The following is a 21010-nucleotide window of genomic DNA, read 5'->3' on the forward strand; positions in this document are numbered from 1 at the left end:
CAAGCGTAGCGATAGTGAGGTAGAGAGACGCGGAGCGACTCGGAGCGGAGTGAGGGCACGGAGAGACGCGGAGCGGTGGCGCAGCAGAGAGACGCGGAGCGGAGCGAGGCCGCGCCGAGACGCGGAGCGGTGGCGCGGCGAAGGTGGACTCTAAGAGGAAAATAAAGAGGAGAGAAAGACAACCCTTGTACGAGTCCTACATATACAACAATGGCAAGACAAGGACCAGGATAGGAAATTTGGACGTCAGAACATTATTTAAAAAATTTGCATCTCACTGTACGGATACAGAATCGCGTACTTCATGGGATCCATGTTGGGACTCAAAATATTGAGGTTGATGAACTGCTGATTGGGATACTGTGGATTCCTCGGGTAGATGCGAATGTCACGCTCGAACGGCGGCTCGCCGTCCTCGTTGACGAAGACCATCGTGACTTCGTTTGATGTTGGTGCGTTGTATCGTCGTTGATCCGACTGACGATCACATCTCAGCACCATGCTGACCAACGGAATTTCTTCTCCTGCTTGAAGTGCATGGTCAACTTCTCATGCTTCGACTTTGCACATCTACTGGTAGCTGTTGGCGAATCTGTTGTGCCGGCGGATAAAGCGATCAATTTCGTCCAGGATAGATTGACGACACTGAGCATTCGCGGTGTGCTGTTGACGGATCTCTGTTGCTTGTGCTGCCAAACACGTACAGCTGCGCCTACTGCGGCGCTTGATTGTCAAGCAGCTGCAGGTGAGATATGCGGTGATATGTCTGGCCGTGGACCTTGAAGACATATGGGCCTCGTCCTGGCAAATCGACGATCTTCACTCCCATCGACGCGGAGACCGCGCTGTTGTAGGATCGTATGTAATCGCGGAAGTGAGCATGATTCGGATGAGTTTGGTCAGTCAGCGATGCATGGAGAAACTCAGGATATTCCAGCTCAACTCCGTTCACGTCCTTTTGCTTTGGCAACTTTAATTTGCCTTTACGGCAGCACGAAGTGAATTTCCGATCAACAGGGCGTTCTGAGATGAAGTTTTTTGAGCTGCAGAACTGGCAGATAATGTTCACTGGACTGCAATTGTGCGCCTCTACTCGAGTGTCGTCGAAATCTATGGCTTCATTGCGGAACGCTTGTCTCTGATACTCAGTAACTAAGCGCTGACTCTGAATGACCGCCGCATGCCGCGACTGCGATTGTTCATGAGTTTCAGCCGCGATTCGAAGTGGATGGGCTGTGGCATCTGCTTCACGCTGCGACTGGAATTGCTCAGCAATTTGTCGATTGATGTAACATTGTTGAGATTGACAATGTGCTGCACGAATTTTCTCGAGCGACTCCTGAATTTGCTTGGCCAACCATCTTTGCTTTTGTTCGTTAGCTTTTCGACGCTTTTTTGCGAGGGAATCTTCGTCCTCGTCCATAATTTGTTACTGGAAGTGAAAAAATATTTAAGGAACATTATGAAGGCAAATAGAGAGAGAAGAGTGGGCCGCCTCTCCTTGGCCTCTCCTCGCTCTTCTCTCTCTCTCGCAAGCGTTCATCTTCATCATATGCATCATACAAAGATAGATGAAGTAGTGTGATTACCAGCGTAATCGAACGTCTGTCCCTGCGACTTGTTGATTTTATAGTGTATGCGGGGAGAATGGGAAATTGTCGTGGTCGCAAAACAAATGCCAAAGTCGTGTCGGTGGGGGCCAAGTTGAATCTGGGAATCGATTCTGGGAATCAATACCGAATCGCCTCGTTCTCTCTCAAGCGTCCATCATGTTCATCATAGACAGATAAAGGTGTGCGCTTACCAACGTTATCGAACGTCTGTTCTTGCGACTTGTTGATTGTGTTAGCGTATGCGGGGAGAATGAGAAATTGTCGCCAAACAAATGGCAAAATCGTGTCGGTGGGGGCCAAGTCGATTCTGGGAATCGATTCTGGGAATCAACACAGAATCGCCTCATTCTGCAGATCGATTCCAACGTAATCGAACGTCTGTCCGTGCGCCTCCGTCGTTCAAACCTACGCGTTCCCTGCATGAAAACGACGGGAAGTGCAGCGTTCATCACAGATAAAGCTAGGTGAAAGCTGGCGATGCTTGTTGGTGAACTGGATTGGTACAACATCCAAATTTGTGGGATAAGTGACACTGGATATATTGATGATGCAGTTGTAATGACCGAAAATAACCCCAAGCCAATGTGCAGCTTAACGGTTATTCAATGATAGACCAAGGTCTCCGATTGGCGGAAAGAGGCCTCCACAGGGATTGTTTGAGAGGCAGGCTTTTGAAATGATTGAAGGAAAAGGTTTGAATGAAAATACTGTAGAGTGTAATCCAGAGGCGATGGTTGGGATCCGTTAGAGGGGAAGGAGAGGGATTGGCGAAGGGAAATACAGTGAGGGAACATTCTAGAAAGGGGACTGCAAAGATATAAAAGGGCAGAGCACAAGGGGAGGGGAGGTTCGAGGGAAAGTACAGCTTCAAGATCAAGCACGAAGCACGGAACTTGATTGTTTTGTTAATAAAAAGTGGCTTCTCGCAGTTCATCGTCCGACTCTTTACACAGTGATATGGCCCAGGCGTAACAGATTCACTGCACGTAGAAGAGGTTCAAGGTTGGATTCCCGTAGCTGCCCTCTTGATTTGTGCGAGTATATTAATCATAAAATACATGCCGTTTGCTTCAAAGTGAAAGCCAAAGATTATTTCGGTAAAGTCACGTAGAAGGGAAATAATAAAATAATAAAAATAAAACGTGGTAAAATTCTCACGACGTTTCGGCCACAACGCAAGCAGCCGTCCTCAGGTGACGCAAAGGACGCTGTCTTTCCGACATCTCTGTTCGTCACCTGATATAAGAATTATTTATTATTATTATTTTATAATTTCCCTTCTACGTGACTTTACTGATAGAACCAAGAATATGAATCCCTGCTGTCACGAAAGCTTTAAATCGAAATTTAAAATTCCATGATATCTTTCGTTAGGGAATGGATATAGTGTGATGAGAGGCATACCCCCCCCCCCCCCACGAGCAGATGCCTTTCACACCCGACCGCGAAGGAAGGAGCCAGGCCTTGAGGAAACAACATATCACCCCAATAAAGCAGAACAAACACACACGTACTCAAACAGCGGGGGACACAAATCTCCCCGGACGAGGGATGACGAAACAGACAACGTTTTTTTTGGTTAACTATTTTTGTTCTAACAACGGTAAAAGTAAAAAAATGTAGCGACAAGAATAAGTGAACATCATAGACCCACACACTCCGATTAAAAACCTGGCTACAATCTACATTAGTGGGTTATTATTTCTCATTTATTATTTAAATACTAATGTTATTCACCCTTTTTTTAATTATATTTCTTCTATCTACGCGACCTTACCAAAGCACCAAAGAATGAATTCTGGCAGTTAGGGATGTTTTAAGCCAAAACGTAGTTACATCTCCAACCTCGGGATATCAATAATAATAACTCGAGGATAAACAGCACAAATCCCTGGATACAGACGGGGAACGAATGTTAATAAAACCCTAGGAATATACATGGTAATAACAATGATAAATCACAAATCTTGGATAAATATAAACTAACTAATAATTATGAAGTATTAAACCAAGGGTCATCCAGAAGAATAAAAAAGGCGAAATAGGTCAATCACGCGTGACAAAAATAAAATGTATTCCATAGAGAAAGCCTCCCAGCCGCCTTTGTCTTCCAGAAGCATGTGGTAGCAATACAATCAAAAGGAAGAGGGAGGAGCAGGGGAATGGCACTCACAACAGAGACACGACCCATACATTGCTACTACGACAAGCGACAGAGAGTATTGCAAAGGGGCAGGCTCCGGGGCATGGCCTTGAGATCAACCATGGGTGTCGTGTCTCGCAGAGAGAAGGGACAATGTGTTGTTAAGAGCTGAGTTCGGCATGAACCGACAGAGTATCGCTGAAAGTTTTATTCTACATTCATCCTGATGTTTTGAGTCGCTTGCAGAATCGAGGATTGCGATAAGTTGTATTGTACTGTAGGGGTGTTACGGAGGGGCTGTTATAGAACGGGATCAGATGGGAAAGAAACACAGTGGGCGTGGCTATGTCGGTGCACGGGAAGGTGCTCCCAGCGACGTCCGTATCGGGCAGCCTGGGGGGCTGACTCGGAGCTAGGATCCCCCGGGGCCCCACCCCCCAGCGGGGGTTTTGGTATAAAAGGGGATGAGCCGGAGGGCTCGGGAGGAGAGGTGGAAGCTAACCAGTGAAGACAGAAGGTCGTCTAGATAGAGCCCTGGACTCCCCTGGATCGCCGCCCTTATCAGGGCCGAACAGGATCGAGCCAGCGGCGTGGTCCCGAGAGCCAGAGCCGGTGCTCTTGTAAGAGCTGGTCTGGGACTCCGGGGACCGTGAGCCGACTTACCAGTGTCGGCTAGCTAGCCTCCCCTAGCCCGTTAGTGGAGGACCAAGGGGTAGGCTAGGCATAGCTAGAGGGTGTATTCCCAGTTAGACGGGTGAGGGGGCCGATACCCCCTCCAGTGATGTATGTCCAGTGTTGTGCTGTACCCAACACGGAATAAATACGTGTGCCTCCAAACCCCGGCGTCCAGTCTCCTGGAACATTATTACATCTGGTGTTAGAAGTGATCGACCACGAACATGGACACGCGACGGACAGCTCGTGCCAGGGTACCGGGGGCGGAGGACACCGCTGCAGAAGTTGAGCCCGAGACGCCGAGCAGACGGGGCCGGATCCATCCACACCGCAGCATCTGGATGGAGGGGAGCCGTCAGCAGATGGACTGCGGCAGGCTCACGCGAGACTGGCGGAGCTGCTTTACGCTGCTGCCACCACGCTTGAACAAATTACGCGGCTGGGGGCTGGTGGACTGCCACGGAGCGACGACAGCCGACGAGCAGCACGGGTTCCCGCCATTTCGACGGAGCCGGATTTTGAATCTCCCGCCATCGCCGCAGCAGCTGCTGAGGGCGTGGCCGGGCTGAGCCTCGTGTCCGACGGCGAGCGTACAGTGGCTGCTACGTCATCAACAGCGGCCAGCGCGTCACCAGTGGTGCGACCGGCAATGCCACTCGTCGTTCGCGCCGAAGCCGAGCCGAGTGACGAGAGCGACGGGGAGCGAACTTCCACTGCGGCCGCTGCGTTGCACCAACGTCTACCTCCCCTCAAGGAGTTTGTGGGCGAGGATGGTGACTGGGGCGGCTTTCAGCGGCGCTTCCTCGCACACCAGGAGATGGCGCAGTGGACCGATGCCGAGGCTCTCCGCGCGCTGCCGGCGCTGCTCGACAGCGATGCCCTCGCCACTCTCACCTCGGCGCCGAAAGCCAAGCGCACCACGCTGCAGATGGCGCTTCAGCTGCTGGCTGCAGTCTACGGACCACCGTCTGACTGCAGGCAGCTATTCTACGATTGTCAGCGGGGTGCCAAGGAGTCGCCCCTGGCGTATCGCATGGCTCTCTTGGCACTGGCAAGAACGGCTTTCCCGCGAATGGATGACGAAGGAGTGGACGCCATGGTGACAGAGAAGATCCTCTTGCTGGCTGACCAATTGGACATCGTCGTCGTGGCGCAGGACGACGCTGAGATGTCCTCCCTCCGGGCCGCACGACACCTCCACGCCAACTTACTCTCGCAGCGACGAAAGGCCAGTAAGGCGGCGACCGGTCGTGCTGTGGCTGCAGTAACCCTCCCGGCGGAGGAAATTTGTGCCGTCGACCATCAGCTGGAGTGGAGAGCGGGAGTACGGCCGGCTCGGGACGGACCGGGCCGCCTCGACCAGCCAACGTCATCGGCAGCGCTCCCGCGCTGCTACAATTGCGGCCTCCGGGGTCATGTCGCCTCGGGATGCCGCTCTCCTCGGCAGCGCGGGGCGACGCCTCAACAGGACGCCGCGCCTCCTCCCAAGCTCCAACAACATAACCCGGCGAGTCGCGGCACTCCTCATGTTTGGCCCACACACACACCCGTCACACACTCACGCACCGCAACGAACGGGGGGCCAAAATTGCACACCGTCGCGCCAACACGTACCACTGTGGGGACTAATATCCAACCCAGCCAGTGGTCCGTGTTGGCCCATCGCGTTGTGGCCGCGTCGTCGGGGTCGTCAGCCATTGTGGGGCACATTGATGGGGTTGAGGTGCGCATCCTGGTCGATATGGGAGCATCGGCGACCATTATTTCGGAATTGATTTACAACATTCTTCCTGTTCAGAGCCGTCCTTTGCTGCCCGTTGATGTACCGTTCTATGCTGCTAACGGGGGCTCACTGGGCATCATTGGACAAAAACGAGCGCAAATTTGTATCGGAGATATCAAATTATCTGGCCCAATTTTTGTCTCCTCCTCGCTGGCGGTTCCGTGCCTGCTGGGGACGGACTTCCTGGGCAAAATGCCGATCCGTATCTTAATCGACCAGGGCTGTATTGAGCTCCCGTCGGGCCGACGTATGGCATTTCTGCCGTCTCCCTCTGCGGGTCGGACGGCGTTCGCGACGGTACCGGCGCTCGTTGACAGAACGGTACGCGTACCGCCGGGGGCCCAGATGCTGGTGCCTCTTAAACTACGTCGGCCTTTCGCTAAAGGGATTGGGGACCAGGGGGTTCTGCTGGGCCCGTCTAGGGTCGGGGTTAGCGGACCTCATTTAATTCCGGCCCAGACCATCGTTAAGGGGGACGGGGACCCTTTCATCGCGGTCCTCAATGTGGGGTCGCGGACGGTGGTGCTTCCACAGGGGACCGTGCTTGCTCACGCAACGCCGGTGCCCTGTGAGGAACCCGTCGTAAATCACGTGAGCGCTGCCCCTCTGCCGTGACCACATACGGACAGTGATGAGGGGTGGCTCGAGGCGCTTTGTGCGGGATCGACGGACCTGTCGGACTTAGAGCGTCAAAAGCTTAAAACACTGCTGCGTGAATTTTCCGACGTTTTCAGTCGGAACAAATACGATCTGGGCTGTACTCATCTGCTGCGTCACCATATTGATACGGGTGACAGCGCGCCAATACGCCAGAATTCTTTTCGGTTAAGTCCCGCCTAAAAGGACCATGTCAAATCGGCCGTTGATGACATGTTAGCCGCCGACATCATTTCTCCTTCTACCAGCCCTTGGGGAGCGCCGATTGTCTTAGTTAAAAAACATGACGGCTCGTTGCGGTTTTGCGTCGATTTTCGTCGCCTCAACAAAATTTCCCGCTCCCACGGATAGATGAATCGCTTGACGCCTTGGCGGGGGCGCGATTCTTCTCCACATTGGATTTGCTTTCGGGATTCTGGCAGCTTCCTCTGGACGATGATTCGAAACCCAAAACTGCATTCCGTACACTGCACGGCCTGTTCCAATTCAACCGGTTGCCGATGGGACTCCACTCAGCGCCAGCAACTTTCCAGCGATTGATGGAATTGGTTTTGGCTGGGTTACAATGGGACTCGTGCTTGATTTATTTGGATGACGTTATCGTCTTTAGCAAAACGTTCGACGAACATCTACAGAGGTTGCGGGCGGTTTTCCTCAAAATGCGGGCTGCTAATTTGAAATTTAAACCCCAAAAATGTCATTTGTTACGCGAATCCGTGCGTTATTTGGGACATATCGTCGGACGCTGAGGTATTGCCACCGATCCCGCCAAAACGCAGTGTGTCAGCTCCTGGCCGACTCCCACCTCTGTGGGAGAGGTCAGGAGTTTCGTTGGATTCGCGTCGTATTACCGACGGTTTGTTGCGGATTTTGCAACGATTGCAAAGCCCCTACACGCTTTGACATCGAAGGGGGTCCGGTTCCACTGGGGACAGGAGGAGGAGGCTGCCTTCAGATCCCTCCGGGATGCGCTGGTAAACGCTCCTCCCTTGGGTTACCCTGATTTTTCAAAACCCTTTTTGCTCGACACGGACGCGAGCAACACGGGTATTGGGGGCGTGCTTTCGCAGGTGGTTGGCGGCGTGGAACGGGTAGTCGCGTACGGTAGTCGGGTGTTGTCTCCAGCGGAGCAAAGATATTGTGTCACCCGTCGGGAACTGTTGGCAATTGTTAACTTCATCCAACAGTATCGCCCATATCTGTACGGTCGGCATTTCACCGTCCGCACAGATCATGCGGCACTACAGTATGCCCTGCGAGTTCAACAACCATCGGGACTATTGTCTCGATGGTTGGAGATTCTCCAGCACTTCGATTTCGAAACTACGTACCGTAAGGGCGTTCGCCACACCAATGCGGACGCTCTGTCACGGATGCCAACCACCTCCGAATGCGCATGCCTCCTGGGGTCGGGACGTTGCAGGCCTCCGAGTGAGATATCCGTTCCGGTGCTGGCGGCCGCCGCTGACGCAACGTCGATGACGGATTTGATTGCGCAACAGGGAAAAGATTCCCTGTTGGGGTTGCCTGTTGCTGAATGGGGGCGCCTCCAGATGGAGGATACCTCCCTCCTCGCGTTGCGTCGTCGCGTCGGAAGTGCTGGGTGGGGGAGGGGTGATGTCGACTCATGGGAAATGGTCCAGGGTCTGTTAATGCATTGGGACGGGAGATCCCATCGACACCGGCTGGTGGTCCCTTCTGGTTTGCGGGGTAAGGTGGTGTGAGCCGCTCATGAGCGCCTCCTCCACCTGGGGACTCAAAAGACCCTCGCCATGCTCCAGCTAGCTTTTGTTTGGCCGGGCATGACAAGGGATGTCGGGGATCTGTTGGGGTCATGTCCTCGGTGTGCGCAACGTAAACCACCAGCACGGGAGTCTAACCCGCCTTTGCAATCCATCAAAGTTGCCAGGGTCAACGAGCTTGTCGCGCTTGATATCCTGGGCCCATTTCCCGCTACCCCCAGGGGCAACAGATACCTGTTGACCGGGGTGGAATATTTTACGCGCTGGCCTATGGCCTGGCCCCTTGCCAACCAGTCGGCAGCAGCCATCACGGAGGCCTTTATCCAGGGATACGTCCTGGACAAAGGTGCTCCGGAGCGGCTGCTGACCGACCAGGGAAAAACATTTTTTGGTAAACTTCTCCAACAGGTCTGTGAGCTCCTGGGCACGAAAAAAATTCGTACCTCCCCATATCATCCGCAAACTGACGGGATGGTGGAGCGTCTGCATCGAACCATCACGTCAATGCTGTCCCAACAGGTCTCGGACTCACAGACCGATTGGGACCTTCAAATTCAAGGGGTCTTGGCAGCATATAGAATGGCTCCCCATGCGGCTACGGGATTTTCCCCCTTCTTCTTGATGTACGGCCGCGAACCTGACCCGCCTGTTCAGACCCAGCTGCAGATCTCCGCGCCGCGGGGTAAAACTAAATTGGCCGACCATGTTAAATTCAATATTGCTAAATTAACAGAGGCACGGGAGGCTGCTATGCAAAATTCCGACCTCCGCCAGAAGGCTAACGAGAGGCTCAGGCTGGGTCGGGCGCACGTGCTGCAGTGGAAACCGGGTGACAAGGCATGGTTACACTGTCCACAGGTACCACTTGCAACCTCCTCTAAACTGGTGCGGCCGTGGCGGGGCCCTGTGGAGGTGGTTCAGGTTTTGCGGCCTCAGTGTGTACGCATCAAATGGGGGAAGCGGCGGTGGTTTGTGCACCCCTCCAGATTGAAACCGTTCGTTGCGGCCTGAGTTCCCACTTCACACACGCGTGGCCAGACATGTGGGGGGTCCGCCGACTCACAGGGTCCGTCTCCGCTGCTCTCACCTAACGTGCTGCCGGCTGTCCCGCCCCCAGGTGCACCGGGAGTGACGGGCTCACGCCCGACAACCCCTCCTGGGGATGCCGAGGGTCACGCGGCAACGGAAAGTGATTCACTCAAACACGGACGGTTGCCACCCAACAGTCCGCCATCCCGGGTTGCCCCGTGTGACGGGCCTGCTGCAAGAACGCGCGCGAAAATGCGCAGACTTTTGTGATGCCCGGAGGATTGTACATATGTTGTGTTCACTGTGTGTTGTGTGTGTGGTGTGTTTTCCTGCAAATTGGATTGTATATATGGTGGGTTCATTGTGTGTTGTGTGTGTGGTGTGGTTTCCTGCAGATTGAATATAGCGTGCACTTACGGAATTCGTATTTATTAGGGGGGGGGGTGCGTCAGGTTATTTCTCTTCTTGCTGTTGTGGTTCTTGTTGGTGTTCTTGTTGTTGTTATTGTTGAAAAAAATTGTGAGGCACACGCGGGTTCAAGGGGTAAATACACTTTTATTGTTGTTTGTTGCAGCCGGGACGGCTGCGAGCTGTACAGGGGGGGGGTGATGTTACGGAGGGGCTGTTATAGAATGGGATCAGATGGGAAAAAAACACAGTGGGCGTGGCTATGTTGGTGCACGGGAAGGTGCTCCCAGCGACGTCCGCATCGGGCAGCCTGGGGGGCTGACTCGGAGCTGGGATCCCCCGGGGCCCCACCCCCCAGCGGTGGTTTTGGTATAAAAGGGGATGAGCCGGAGGGCTCGGGAGGAGAGGTGGAAGCTAACCAGTGAAGACAGAAGGTCGTCTAGATAGAGCCCTGGACTCCCCTGGATCGCCGCCCTTATCAGGGCCGAACAGGATCGAGCCAGCGGCGTGGTCCCGAGAGCCAGAGCCGGTGCTCTTGTAAGAGCTGGTCTGGGACTCCGGGTACCGTGAGCCGACTTACCAGTGTCGGCTAGCTAGCCTCCCCTAGCCCGTTAGTGGAGGACCAAGGGGTAGGCTAGGCATAGCTAGAGGGTGTATTCCCAGTTAGACGGGTGAGGGGGCCGATAACCCCTCCAGTGATGTATGTCCAGTGTTGTGCTGTACCCAACACGGAATAAATACGTGTGCCTCCAAACCCCGGCGTCCAGTCTCCTGGAACATTATTACAGTACTAAGCTATCACGATTTGTTTAAGAGGTATGCGAATACAATTTACAAGTTTTGAGAGTGAGTGCCAGCTCCGACAAGCTAGCAGGGCTGCGATCAGCAGGTTCCAGGAACCTGCCCCCGTGACTGGCACATCGTCAACGAGCTGCATCAGCAGAAGCCATGAGACTCCAGCCAGCGACAGAAGACCACCACCAGCTACAGAAGACTACACAACACTTGATTTGGAGCTTTCGTGACTGCAGGAATTATTCTTTGGTTCTTTCGGTAAAGTCACGTCACGAAAGCTCCAAATCAAGTTTGAGTATGCTAGCATTTAATTTAATTTATTATTTTATCTTTATACGTGACTTTACCGAAAGAACCAAAGAATACTACACAACACATAAGAGTTCTACAAGCGGCAAGCTCCGGGGTGAGCTCAACCAAGGATGGCGAGGCTTGCCGAGTAGCGACAGGTCACCGAGTCCGGGTTCAGCGCTGACAGAAGAAGTATCGCTCAAAGTCATTCTACACTGAGTACCAGCTCCCACCCAGCAGCTGCACGATGAAGGAGAACAACGACAAGCAATCAACCTCGAGAAAGGGCGGAAAGCGCCAAGCATCATCCAAGCCAGCATCGCAGAGAACCAGCTGCACGCGCAATCGTGCACCGCCAGAGAGCACAGAGCAGTAGAGAGAGCACGCAGCAGCGCCACCGAGCACCACCGAGCAAGGGTGTCATCTGCCAGCGGACAAGCGACAAGCGTTGTGCCGACTCAGTTCATCCAGCAGGGGAAAGAGCCTGACCAGCCGCCCGTGAGCAAGAGGAGAGCGCCGCCGAGAGCGCCGTGGGTTCGACCCACACACACACCGACGCAGCTTATCCAGCAGTGGAAGGAGCCTGCAGCTGCAGCAGCTCCAGCTGCTGCCTCAAAGCGAATGAGCGAGGAAGCTGTTCGTATAACACGCCCACACTCACACACTACCACGCATTGCCCGGCATCTACCTGACGCAAAGAATTGATAAAGGAAACCAATCCACACATAAAACATACACAGACTAATAATAAGGATCAAGGAGACAAATCACCTCACACACATGAAACACATACCCGGAATGATAATAAGAAGACTAATGTTAAGGGTACGTCAACTATTAGCTAATAACGAAGAACATTGCTGCCAATTGAGTTACGTGGATACGGTCGTTTAGAAGTATTTTAGTCCTTCTTTTTCTTTTTAATTGCATAAATATTACCAATGAATTTATTGATTTAAACTAAACGTTTGAAACCTACGTTACGAATCTACACGCTCACAGGGAGAATATTGTGTTAAAATCTTTCTTTTGATCACAGAATCTTGCCAGCGAGTTTATTGAAGCCTTAGCCAATTGATAAGCATCTGCTGAAGCAGGCACACTGCCGCACACCATTTCGTTAAATGCATAATATCACCGATGAATTCATTGCCGTATACTTTTGCCTTCGGGATATGTTTCTTTATTACCATTCGTATGAATATCGTAGCATGCATTTTTAAGGACCTTTACTATCGCCGTATATGCTTGCGTTACTCTGAGGAATTAATCGATTATTCTGTTACCAAGTTTAACAACGTAATCATTGAGGGTTAAATGTACGGATCAATGAGGAGAACATCTCCAGGAGTACTGTCCAAGCATAAGAGTTCGCATATTAGAATGGTATGTTTTTGTTTAGAAATTAAAGTTGCTTAACACAGAACTGTCTGAGTGGTGCCTTCCTAAGTTCATGCATAATAATCTTAATTATAAGAACTGTATCCTGCGGTGAGATTTGAATTTGGAGACCTGACATAAACACACTAAGACATAATCAGTAAATGTTAAAGCGAGAATCATTGTATTATCCCGATTGATAATACAACCCTAGACAACGAAGCTAAGCCTAATTATAACGACATACATTAGCATAAGTGCATGCATTTGCATAACTGAATATTGAAACACCTACATAATTGCATAATGTATGCGCATAATTACATAACTTGCATAATTTCGGTTATTTATGCAATTTCCATATAATTGTTATTTTTAAAAAATGTCAAGACCCGGCATATACAACATACTCCTAAGGCAGAACTTGCAGCATGCACTTTCACTGTGCAACGATGGCAGTATCTGGCAGTGATTTATGCCAAGATGACATCTTGCTCTTTGAGTCAAGTATCAAGCAAATGATAAGACTACAGTAAATCCCCATTTAACGCGTGGGGTTCACACTATACGTTTTCGTTTTAATGTGGTTTTTCCTTTGAATAAGTTTTTAGCTTTATGTGCACCGTGCCCGCTATAACACGAGTCTAGCGCGTGTTGGACTACTCACTATAACACGAGTATAGCACGTGATGGACGATTCTCTATAACGTGAGTCTATCGCGTGGTGGACAACTTTTAAAAGTGGCGTGGGTGATGGCAGTGTTGTTCGGGGATGTTGGGAGCTGGTACTGTAGTACCGGCACTGTAGTACTGGAGTATTGGCATTGCGGCACTGTAACACTGGAGTACTGGTACTGTAGTACTGGTACCGCAGTGCATGGTACTATACTACTGTGGCACTAGCACTGTGGTACCGGCATAGTAGTACTGGTACCCTAGTGTTGAGGTGCAAAGACGACTCGGAGGCAGATCTTCTTAGGGGCTTGCGCCAAGGGTTTATTAGGGGCTTATGCGAGTTACCGGCAGGGCTAATATAAATATCCCCAGGGATAGGGTACTGGGGCTCCTAGCACTCAGACTGACCAGGCTCTTCCCACTGCGCCGGCCGAGGGCTAAACCAACATCGGCCAACCTGGTAAAGCAGTAACTCCTAGCCTCGTGCTAGATTTCCCCTACCCTGGGTCCCGACTTCCACCGTTCACGTTCCCGGGCTCCTGCGACGACCCCGCCACGTCACGGGCTCCGGCTCAAGTACCCCAGGGAGACATGATGTCATCGCTCCACTCCTTGTGCAAGACGTCACCGACTGTGACGTCATCGTACCGGAAAGTCCGCCTCATCAGTGGGTGAGCGTGACGTGATGTCATCGACTACTCCTCGACACTAGTACTAGCACTGTAGTACTGTAGTAATGGTGCTGTAGCACGAGCAGTGTAGTACTGGCACCAAAGTGCTGGTACTGTACTACTGTGGCACAGTAGTACTGGCACTGTAGTACTGTAATGCTGGTACCGTAGTACGACCACTGAAGTACTGTAGCACTAGTACTGTGGTGCGTCTGGGGACAAAGTCCCGCTCGTGCACCCAAAGTCGTAGCGGTGGTACTAAATGCGACTCCGGCTCAGGCAGGATCTTCTCCATTACCCAGGTTGTGTGGTATACATTTATAAATGACGCGATCTAACCCAAAAACCTTTATTATGCATTGTAGAATGCAGTACTGGTACTATAGTATTAGCACGGTAGCACTGGTGCTGTAGTACTGTAGGAGTGGTACTGTAGTCCTGTTACTGTGTTTTGGCAGCATCTTTGTGTGCAGCGTCATCTCTCATATTTTTCATATCTCTCACGTTATATTAAATCAATGATTGTCAGACATAGCGTATTTATAGAAATACTATGTAAACACAACCCTTAAAAAAACATGGAAAACAGTGTACTGTACTGTCAAATGAAAACAAAAATAACACGGTGGGCTGGAACGGAACCCCCGACATTCACCGTTATTCCTTGTGGGAAAATCACTCCAAATTAACGCGAATCTTCGCAGCAGTTTTGACGAACGCAACCGCCGTATTAAGCGGGGACTCACTGTACAACAATTTCAAGGTGTTTGGGTTCCTGCTCTCTCTGAGAGCTGAGCGTGGCTCGTAGGTTGGCCCAGAAGAGGGCCTGCTTGCTTTGCTCCACAGGCCACTCCAGGTAGGTCTTGCGCGCCATTAGGCGACGCAGCCGGCAGAAGCGGCTGGGCACCGAGTCGCGCGGGATGGGCTCCAACAGCACGAGCACCAGAGCACCGTCTCTGCTCTCCATGAGGCGCTGCTGTGCAAAGTACAGCTCGTAGTGGCACCACTCGCTCTCCACGAAGCTCCGCGAGATGACAAAGAGAGTCTTGCGGCTCTGCTCGATGCAGTCAATGATGTTGTCCATGATGACGCGGCCGGGGACAAAGTCCCGCTCGTGCACGCAGAGTCGGAACGGTGGTACTGAGTGCGACTCTAGCTCAGGCAGGAGCTTCTCCATTACCCAGGTTGCGTCGTGCTGGCTGTACGACACAAACGCATCGTAGACTGCATTTTCATCCGGATCTGAGAGGAAATTCCGTCGCTTGGCTTGGAGCCAAGCCCACGTCATGCGCAGATACCACAGCGCATCTAGGTACCAGCAGAGCCAGACCAGGAGAGCGGTGCACACGAATGTTGTAACACAGGCTATCACGATCTTCAGTGTTGTGTCACAGTAGAGTGTGGGGAAGGAGAGCGAGGACAGCTGTTTACCAATTGCATCCTCTGGATTTGAGCATTGGTAGTCAGATGGCCATCCTTCAATGCGCAATGGTGAGGAATTTTCACAGAAGGTGATAAAGTGGCGGATGTCGCACGTGCAATAGAATGGGTTTCCCCTCATGTCTAGCAAGGTGAGATTACCCAGACCGTGCAGGACAGAGGGATCCACTGTCCACAATGTGTTCCCAGCGATCGTCAGCACCTTCAGCCAGGGCAGAGCCTTGGGCAGCTCAACTGGGAAGGTGCTCAGCTTGTTATTACTCAAGTACAGCTCTTTGAGCTTTTCAAACTTTATCAATTTAAAGTCAACATTCTGAATTTTATTGTTGCTCACATCCAGCGAGTGCAGTGATGTGGGTAGACAGTTAAATGCATTTTCTTTTAGGAAATTACGAGACACATTAAGGAATTTCAAACTCAAAGGCCACTCACATCCTGACTCTCCATTCTTGCGTAGCCTATTTTTAGACACGTCCAACGATGTCAAAGACAGTAAGTTTTTTAACATGGCACCAACTGTATCAAGGGAAGTGAAAATATTTTTGTGCAGAATTAGCTTGTTGAGTTTTTCAAGGTTTGCAGAGTGTATTTTTCCACATACAGAATTTTCATTTAGTTTGTTATTTGATATGTCAAGTAAGTATAGATTACCAAAGTTATTTACAATGCTACATCCAAGGCTGATAAGGCTAGCATCAGTCATGACCAAAGATTCTAGTTTTGAGGAAAGTACATTTACATTTTTTACGTAGAAAATACCATGAAAGTTTGGGTTGTAGATTCCCTCTATGAGGAGGTGACGTACAGATATGTTTGGACTTGGCAACATTTCCCTCGGAAAATCACTAAGGCCATCAAAATATATGTGCCGCATGTTCACTGCAACCAGTTTACTAGAACTAATGATGCTTGTGAAAAGAAAGACAATGGTCGGGATTGTTACTTGCAAATGTGATACATTGAATATTTCTAGAATGCTGTGTTGCTTAGAAACACATTCAAAAGGGTTTATGTCGCCAGAGTAATTAGTAAAATCAAGGAACTCCAATTGCAACTCCACACTGTTACCGGAGACATCACAGATCATACCAGTGAGCAGTGAAATGTTTGTGTGCATGGTTAAGGCCAGAGTCACACTCTGTAGACTGCAGAATGCTGAGAGGGATCCTGGAGTGTAGATGGTCAGGTCTCCAGTCACAATGGAGAGATGTTCCAGTTCCATTGTCTCGCTGATACTTTGGTGAATTTCAGTGACATTCAGGCCCCCAACCTTCAGATGATGCAGAGTCTTGAGAATTGTGAAGGAACCTGGAATATATAAATAAATGTAAGAGTTGTTACTGACGTCCAGAGACCTTACAGACTTGAGAAGAGCAAATGAGTCATCCCATGCCCCTGGTAATCTGTTATTACTCAAGTCAATGTTTTCTAAAGCAGAGTTATTTGAGAAAGCCAAGGGGTCAATGCTTAATATTTGGTTGAAGGACACATTGAGAGATTTTAGCTGTGAAAGTGCTGACAGGTGCTCTCTCTGAATGCTAGAGATCTGGTTGTAGGACATGTCCAAAGAGGCTATGGTGACTGGGAGGTCTTCAGGCACAGATTGCAGGCCCAGGCGTGAGCAGTTGGCTTTGTCTCCTCTTATCTGGCAGCTGCTGAAGATGGAATCCCCATGGCTCCACGCAGGTCCTGCCATCAGGACGAATGTCACCAGCAGAGCCACGCTCATTTCCATTGCGCTCCCCCACCCTCCTGGCCAACACTGACGACACAGAGTTACAACCGGGAAGTTATGCATGGTGACGATTTTCTTTGTCTCCAGATCACGCATGTGGCTGCACATGGAAAGAATGATGTCCAGAATATGGAACCTAGGTGACACATAATGCTCTTAGCACCAGGGCTGGCAGTATAAGCAAATATCGATATACCAACTTTGTCATGCAGGAAGAGAAATGTATTTCATACAACAATAATATGAGAATAGGTTTTCCCATTTTTTCTGATTCCTTGTAAAAGGTTTCAGTTTGGTGTTTTAACATCTTAACACCTGTTTTGTTGCCAGAAAAAAGGGGAAAACCTATTCTCATATGTTGGTACTGGCAAAGGATGTCCCATTATGTAGTTGCACAACGATAATAGTTTTCCACGAATAGGCTATGCATCCGGCCAGGTGGCTCAGTAGTACTGTAAGTGGCTCACAGCTACCAACACACACTGTTTCTCATCACGCCAGAGACCATGCAAATGCTCAAATGCAGTGCGGCGCTCTGGCAAGAACCTAGACTAACATCACGTGGTCCAGAACATCTGGGCTAGGGTCGTGATGCATTTTCCCAGTCGAGCATCAGTGGAACCCATCTAGGAATCTCTCCGTTGGTTGCCACTGCGCCAGGAAGACAATTACAAATACTTTTTCTTATGTTCGTTCAGTTGATATCTGACCCAGTCCCAAGTCTGAAGAAAAAGGAGGAGGGTCAGACGAAAGGGTGATGGTACTTTGGTCGTGAAGAAAAAAGACGAAAGAAATCCAATGTACATGTTGACCACCAGCTTGGACGTCGCCTGGGTCAATAAGGTACGCGTTCCCAATTGAGTAACCGGGATTGGGTCGAAAATGTAGCTCCCGGAAAACAGCAGCAGACACTATCAGGAAACAATGCAGCCAAATTGTGAAACAACAGAGGCAGAGAATGGCGAAAAAGGAGATCACAGTAGGGACACGGAATGTGAGAACACTATGGGCAACAGGAGAGTGAGAGCTGCTATGAAAGGAAATGTAAAGGTAGAGCAGCCTAGGACTGGCAGAAATAAGATGGACAGGAACGAGGGAGATACATGGAGGTGAAGTGACCTGGTCAGAGTAAAAAAAGTACATACCAGAGGAGTAGGGTTCTTGTTGAGTGCAAAAGCCAAAGCATTATTATTGGGATACAGACCGGTTTGTCCAAGAGTAATTGTACTGATATTAATGGACAACCCCTAAATATATCGGTCATCCAAATATGTGTACCAACATCAGATAGCACAGAAGATGGTATTTAAAAGTTCTATGAAACTCTGGAAAGCAGGTTAAAGGAACTGCCTAGGAAATATATTAAGGTAATTGTGGAAGACTGGAACGCATAAATTGGGAAGGATAATGACGGATAGGAACGCATCATGTTAAGGTATGGATATGGATAAAGAAACGAAGGAGGCGATAAACTGCTAGAATTTGCTTCATGACATGCCCAAATGTAATACTAAGTTCAAATAAAAATACTGCAGAAAATATACATGGAGGGAAAATATAAAAATATGATAGATCTGGTAATTATCGACAGATGCTGGGAAATATCAGTTTGACTATAAAGAAGATTCCAAGGAGCCAAAATGTCATTGGACCATAGCTTGGCACTATGCAAACTAAAAGTGTTTCCAGAACGCAATATGAGAGGAAGAGGAACATAGAGCCAATTGATAATGAGATGAGTAAATATGAAGAGGAAATATCGAGTAGAATCAGGGGGGGGGGGGGGAAATATAGAAAACCTTAATATAGGCAGCAAGACGTTAACACTGAATAAGATAGTGGAGTAGGCAGCAGAAGCAACAGTACACTTAGTAGTAGAATCGAAAAGAAAAGGGATAACTTAGAAAACTTTGGAACTAGCACAGGAAAAGAGAAAAATATGGTAAAAGGTAAAGCAATTGGATGAGATGGCAACTAAGTACAAAACTATATGCCATGAGGTAAGGACAAGAAAGGATATGCAAGAATGGCTGGAAAAGCAATGTCGTGACATTTTCTACTATGTTGGAGAATACAAGACCAGGGGGGTGTACAAACTAGTCAAGAGCACAAATAGGAAGTGGCAACTAAGGCAAGCAGCATTACAGCAATGTGTATAGGGATATGGCTCAAGAGACTAAACAGCTGCTGGATGAACTAGAAAGTATATTCCCACCACCAAGGGATGATGTAAATGATAAATCATGTATGTAAAAGTAGAAAAGGCATCATCTTCTTAGGTTTTTTCGGTAAAGTCACGTAGGTCAAAATTCATGAAAATAAAATAAAAAACAAAAATCACGACGTTTTGGAGGCAACACAAGTCTCCGTCATCAGGTGGGACCGTCACAGCCAGATTAGCTGCATCAAGTGATGCTGCATCAAGTGATGCAGCTAATCTGGCTGTGACGGTCCCACCTGATGACGGAGACTTGTGTTGCCTCCGAAACGTCGTGATTTTTGTTTTTTATTTTATTTTATTTTCATTAATTTTGACCTACGTGACTTTACCGAAAAAACCTAAGAAGATGATTCCTTGCAGTCACGAAAGCTTCAAATCTAGAAGTAGAAAAGGCAATAAAACATCTGAAAAAAAACAAAAGTCCTGGAGTGGATGGCATAAGTGGAGACATTAGAAAAGCTGGAGGGATGGAACTTATAAAATAAATGAAAGAGTTATGCCAACAAGTATGCAGAGAAGAGAAAATACTGGAGGATTGGACAAAATTCATAATTGTGACGATACCCAAGAAAGGAGAGCCCACCGATTGTAAAAATACAGAACCATCGCACTCATGAGCTACATAGGGAAAGTACTAAAGCTAGTACTATTACATCTATTACAAGCACAGACTGAGGATTATTTGGTGGATGAACACTCAGCGTTTAGTAAAGAAAAGAATAAGTACAGAACATCTTATTATTAAGGCTTATTGCAGAGAAAGCAAAGAGAAAGAATAGGCTGGTATCCAACTATTTCATATATTTCCAGGTAACATGTAATTTGACTAAGCAATATATAACGTGGGCAACATTCAGATCATATGGAATAGGGAAAAGACTAACATATTCTCCAGGATATAGGTGAAAGTTCAAAGTCGGCAGTAAAGTTTGGATAGGAAAAAGGAGGATGGTTCTAAACAACAATAGGTATGAGACAAGGAGATCGACGATCAGCATATAACGTCATCATATACTGGGAAAGAGTGATAGATGCCATTTAGGACAATGGCACAGGAATATCTATGCAAGGAGAAATAATAAATAACCTGAGATTCGTGGATGACATAGACATGGTGTAAGAAAGCAGTATAGTACTGCAGGAAAGTGTTCTATGCTAAATAAGTCAGGAAAGGATCCAGAACTCAGAATTTACGTGGAAAAGAAATAGACTATGGTGTTCGTAACGGAGGCCAGAGAGCACAGAGCAGTAGAGAGAGCACGCAGCAGCGCCACCGAGCACCACCGAGCAAGGGTGTCATCTGCCAGCGGACAAGCGACAAGCGTTGTGCCGACTCAGTTCATCCAGCAGGGGAAAGAGCCTGACCAGCCGCCCGTGAGCAAGAGGAGAGCGCCGCCGAGAGCGCCGTGGGTTCGACCCACACACACACCGACGCAGCTTATCCAGCAGTGGAAGGAGCCTGCAGCTGCAGCAGCTCCAGCTGCTGCCTCAAAGCGAATGAGCGAGGAAGCTGTTCGTATAACACGCCCACACTCACACACTACCACGCATTGCCCGGCATCTACCTGACGCAAAGAATTGATAAAGGAAACCAATCCACACATAAAACATACACAGACTAATAATAAGGATCAAGGAGACAAATCACCTCACACACATGAAACACATACCCGGAATGATAATAAGAAGACTAATGTTAAGGGTACGTCAACTATTAGCTAATAACGAAGAACATTGCTGCCAATTGAGTT

General features: G+C 49.3%; 1 protein-coding gene across 1 annotated transcript; it reads right to left on the bottom strand.

The window, feature by feature from the left end:
* Positions 1-13489: 13489 nt before the first annotated feature.
* Positions 13490-19394, bottom strand: LOC144730221 (toll-like receptor 2). The gene has a single exon (XM_078610839.1). The coding sequence runs from the start codon at positions 17144-17146 to the stop codon at positions 14606-14608; it is 2541 nt and encodes an 846-aa protein (XP_078466965.1). The 5' UTR covers positions 17147-19394; the 3' UTR covers positions 13490-14605.
* Between the last annotated feature and the right edge of the window lie 1616 nt (positions 19395-21010).

The sequence above is a fragment of the Lampetra planeri genome, chromosome 2 (genome assembly GCF_965212315.1).
Source record: "Lampetra planeri chromosome 2, kcLamPlan1.2.h2, whole genome shotgun sequence".
NCBI classification, from domain to species: Eukaryota; Metazoa; Chordata; class Hyperoartia; order Petromyzontiformes; family Petromyzontidae; genus Lampetra; species Lampetra planeri.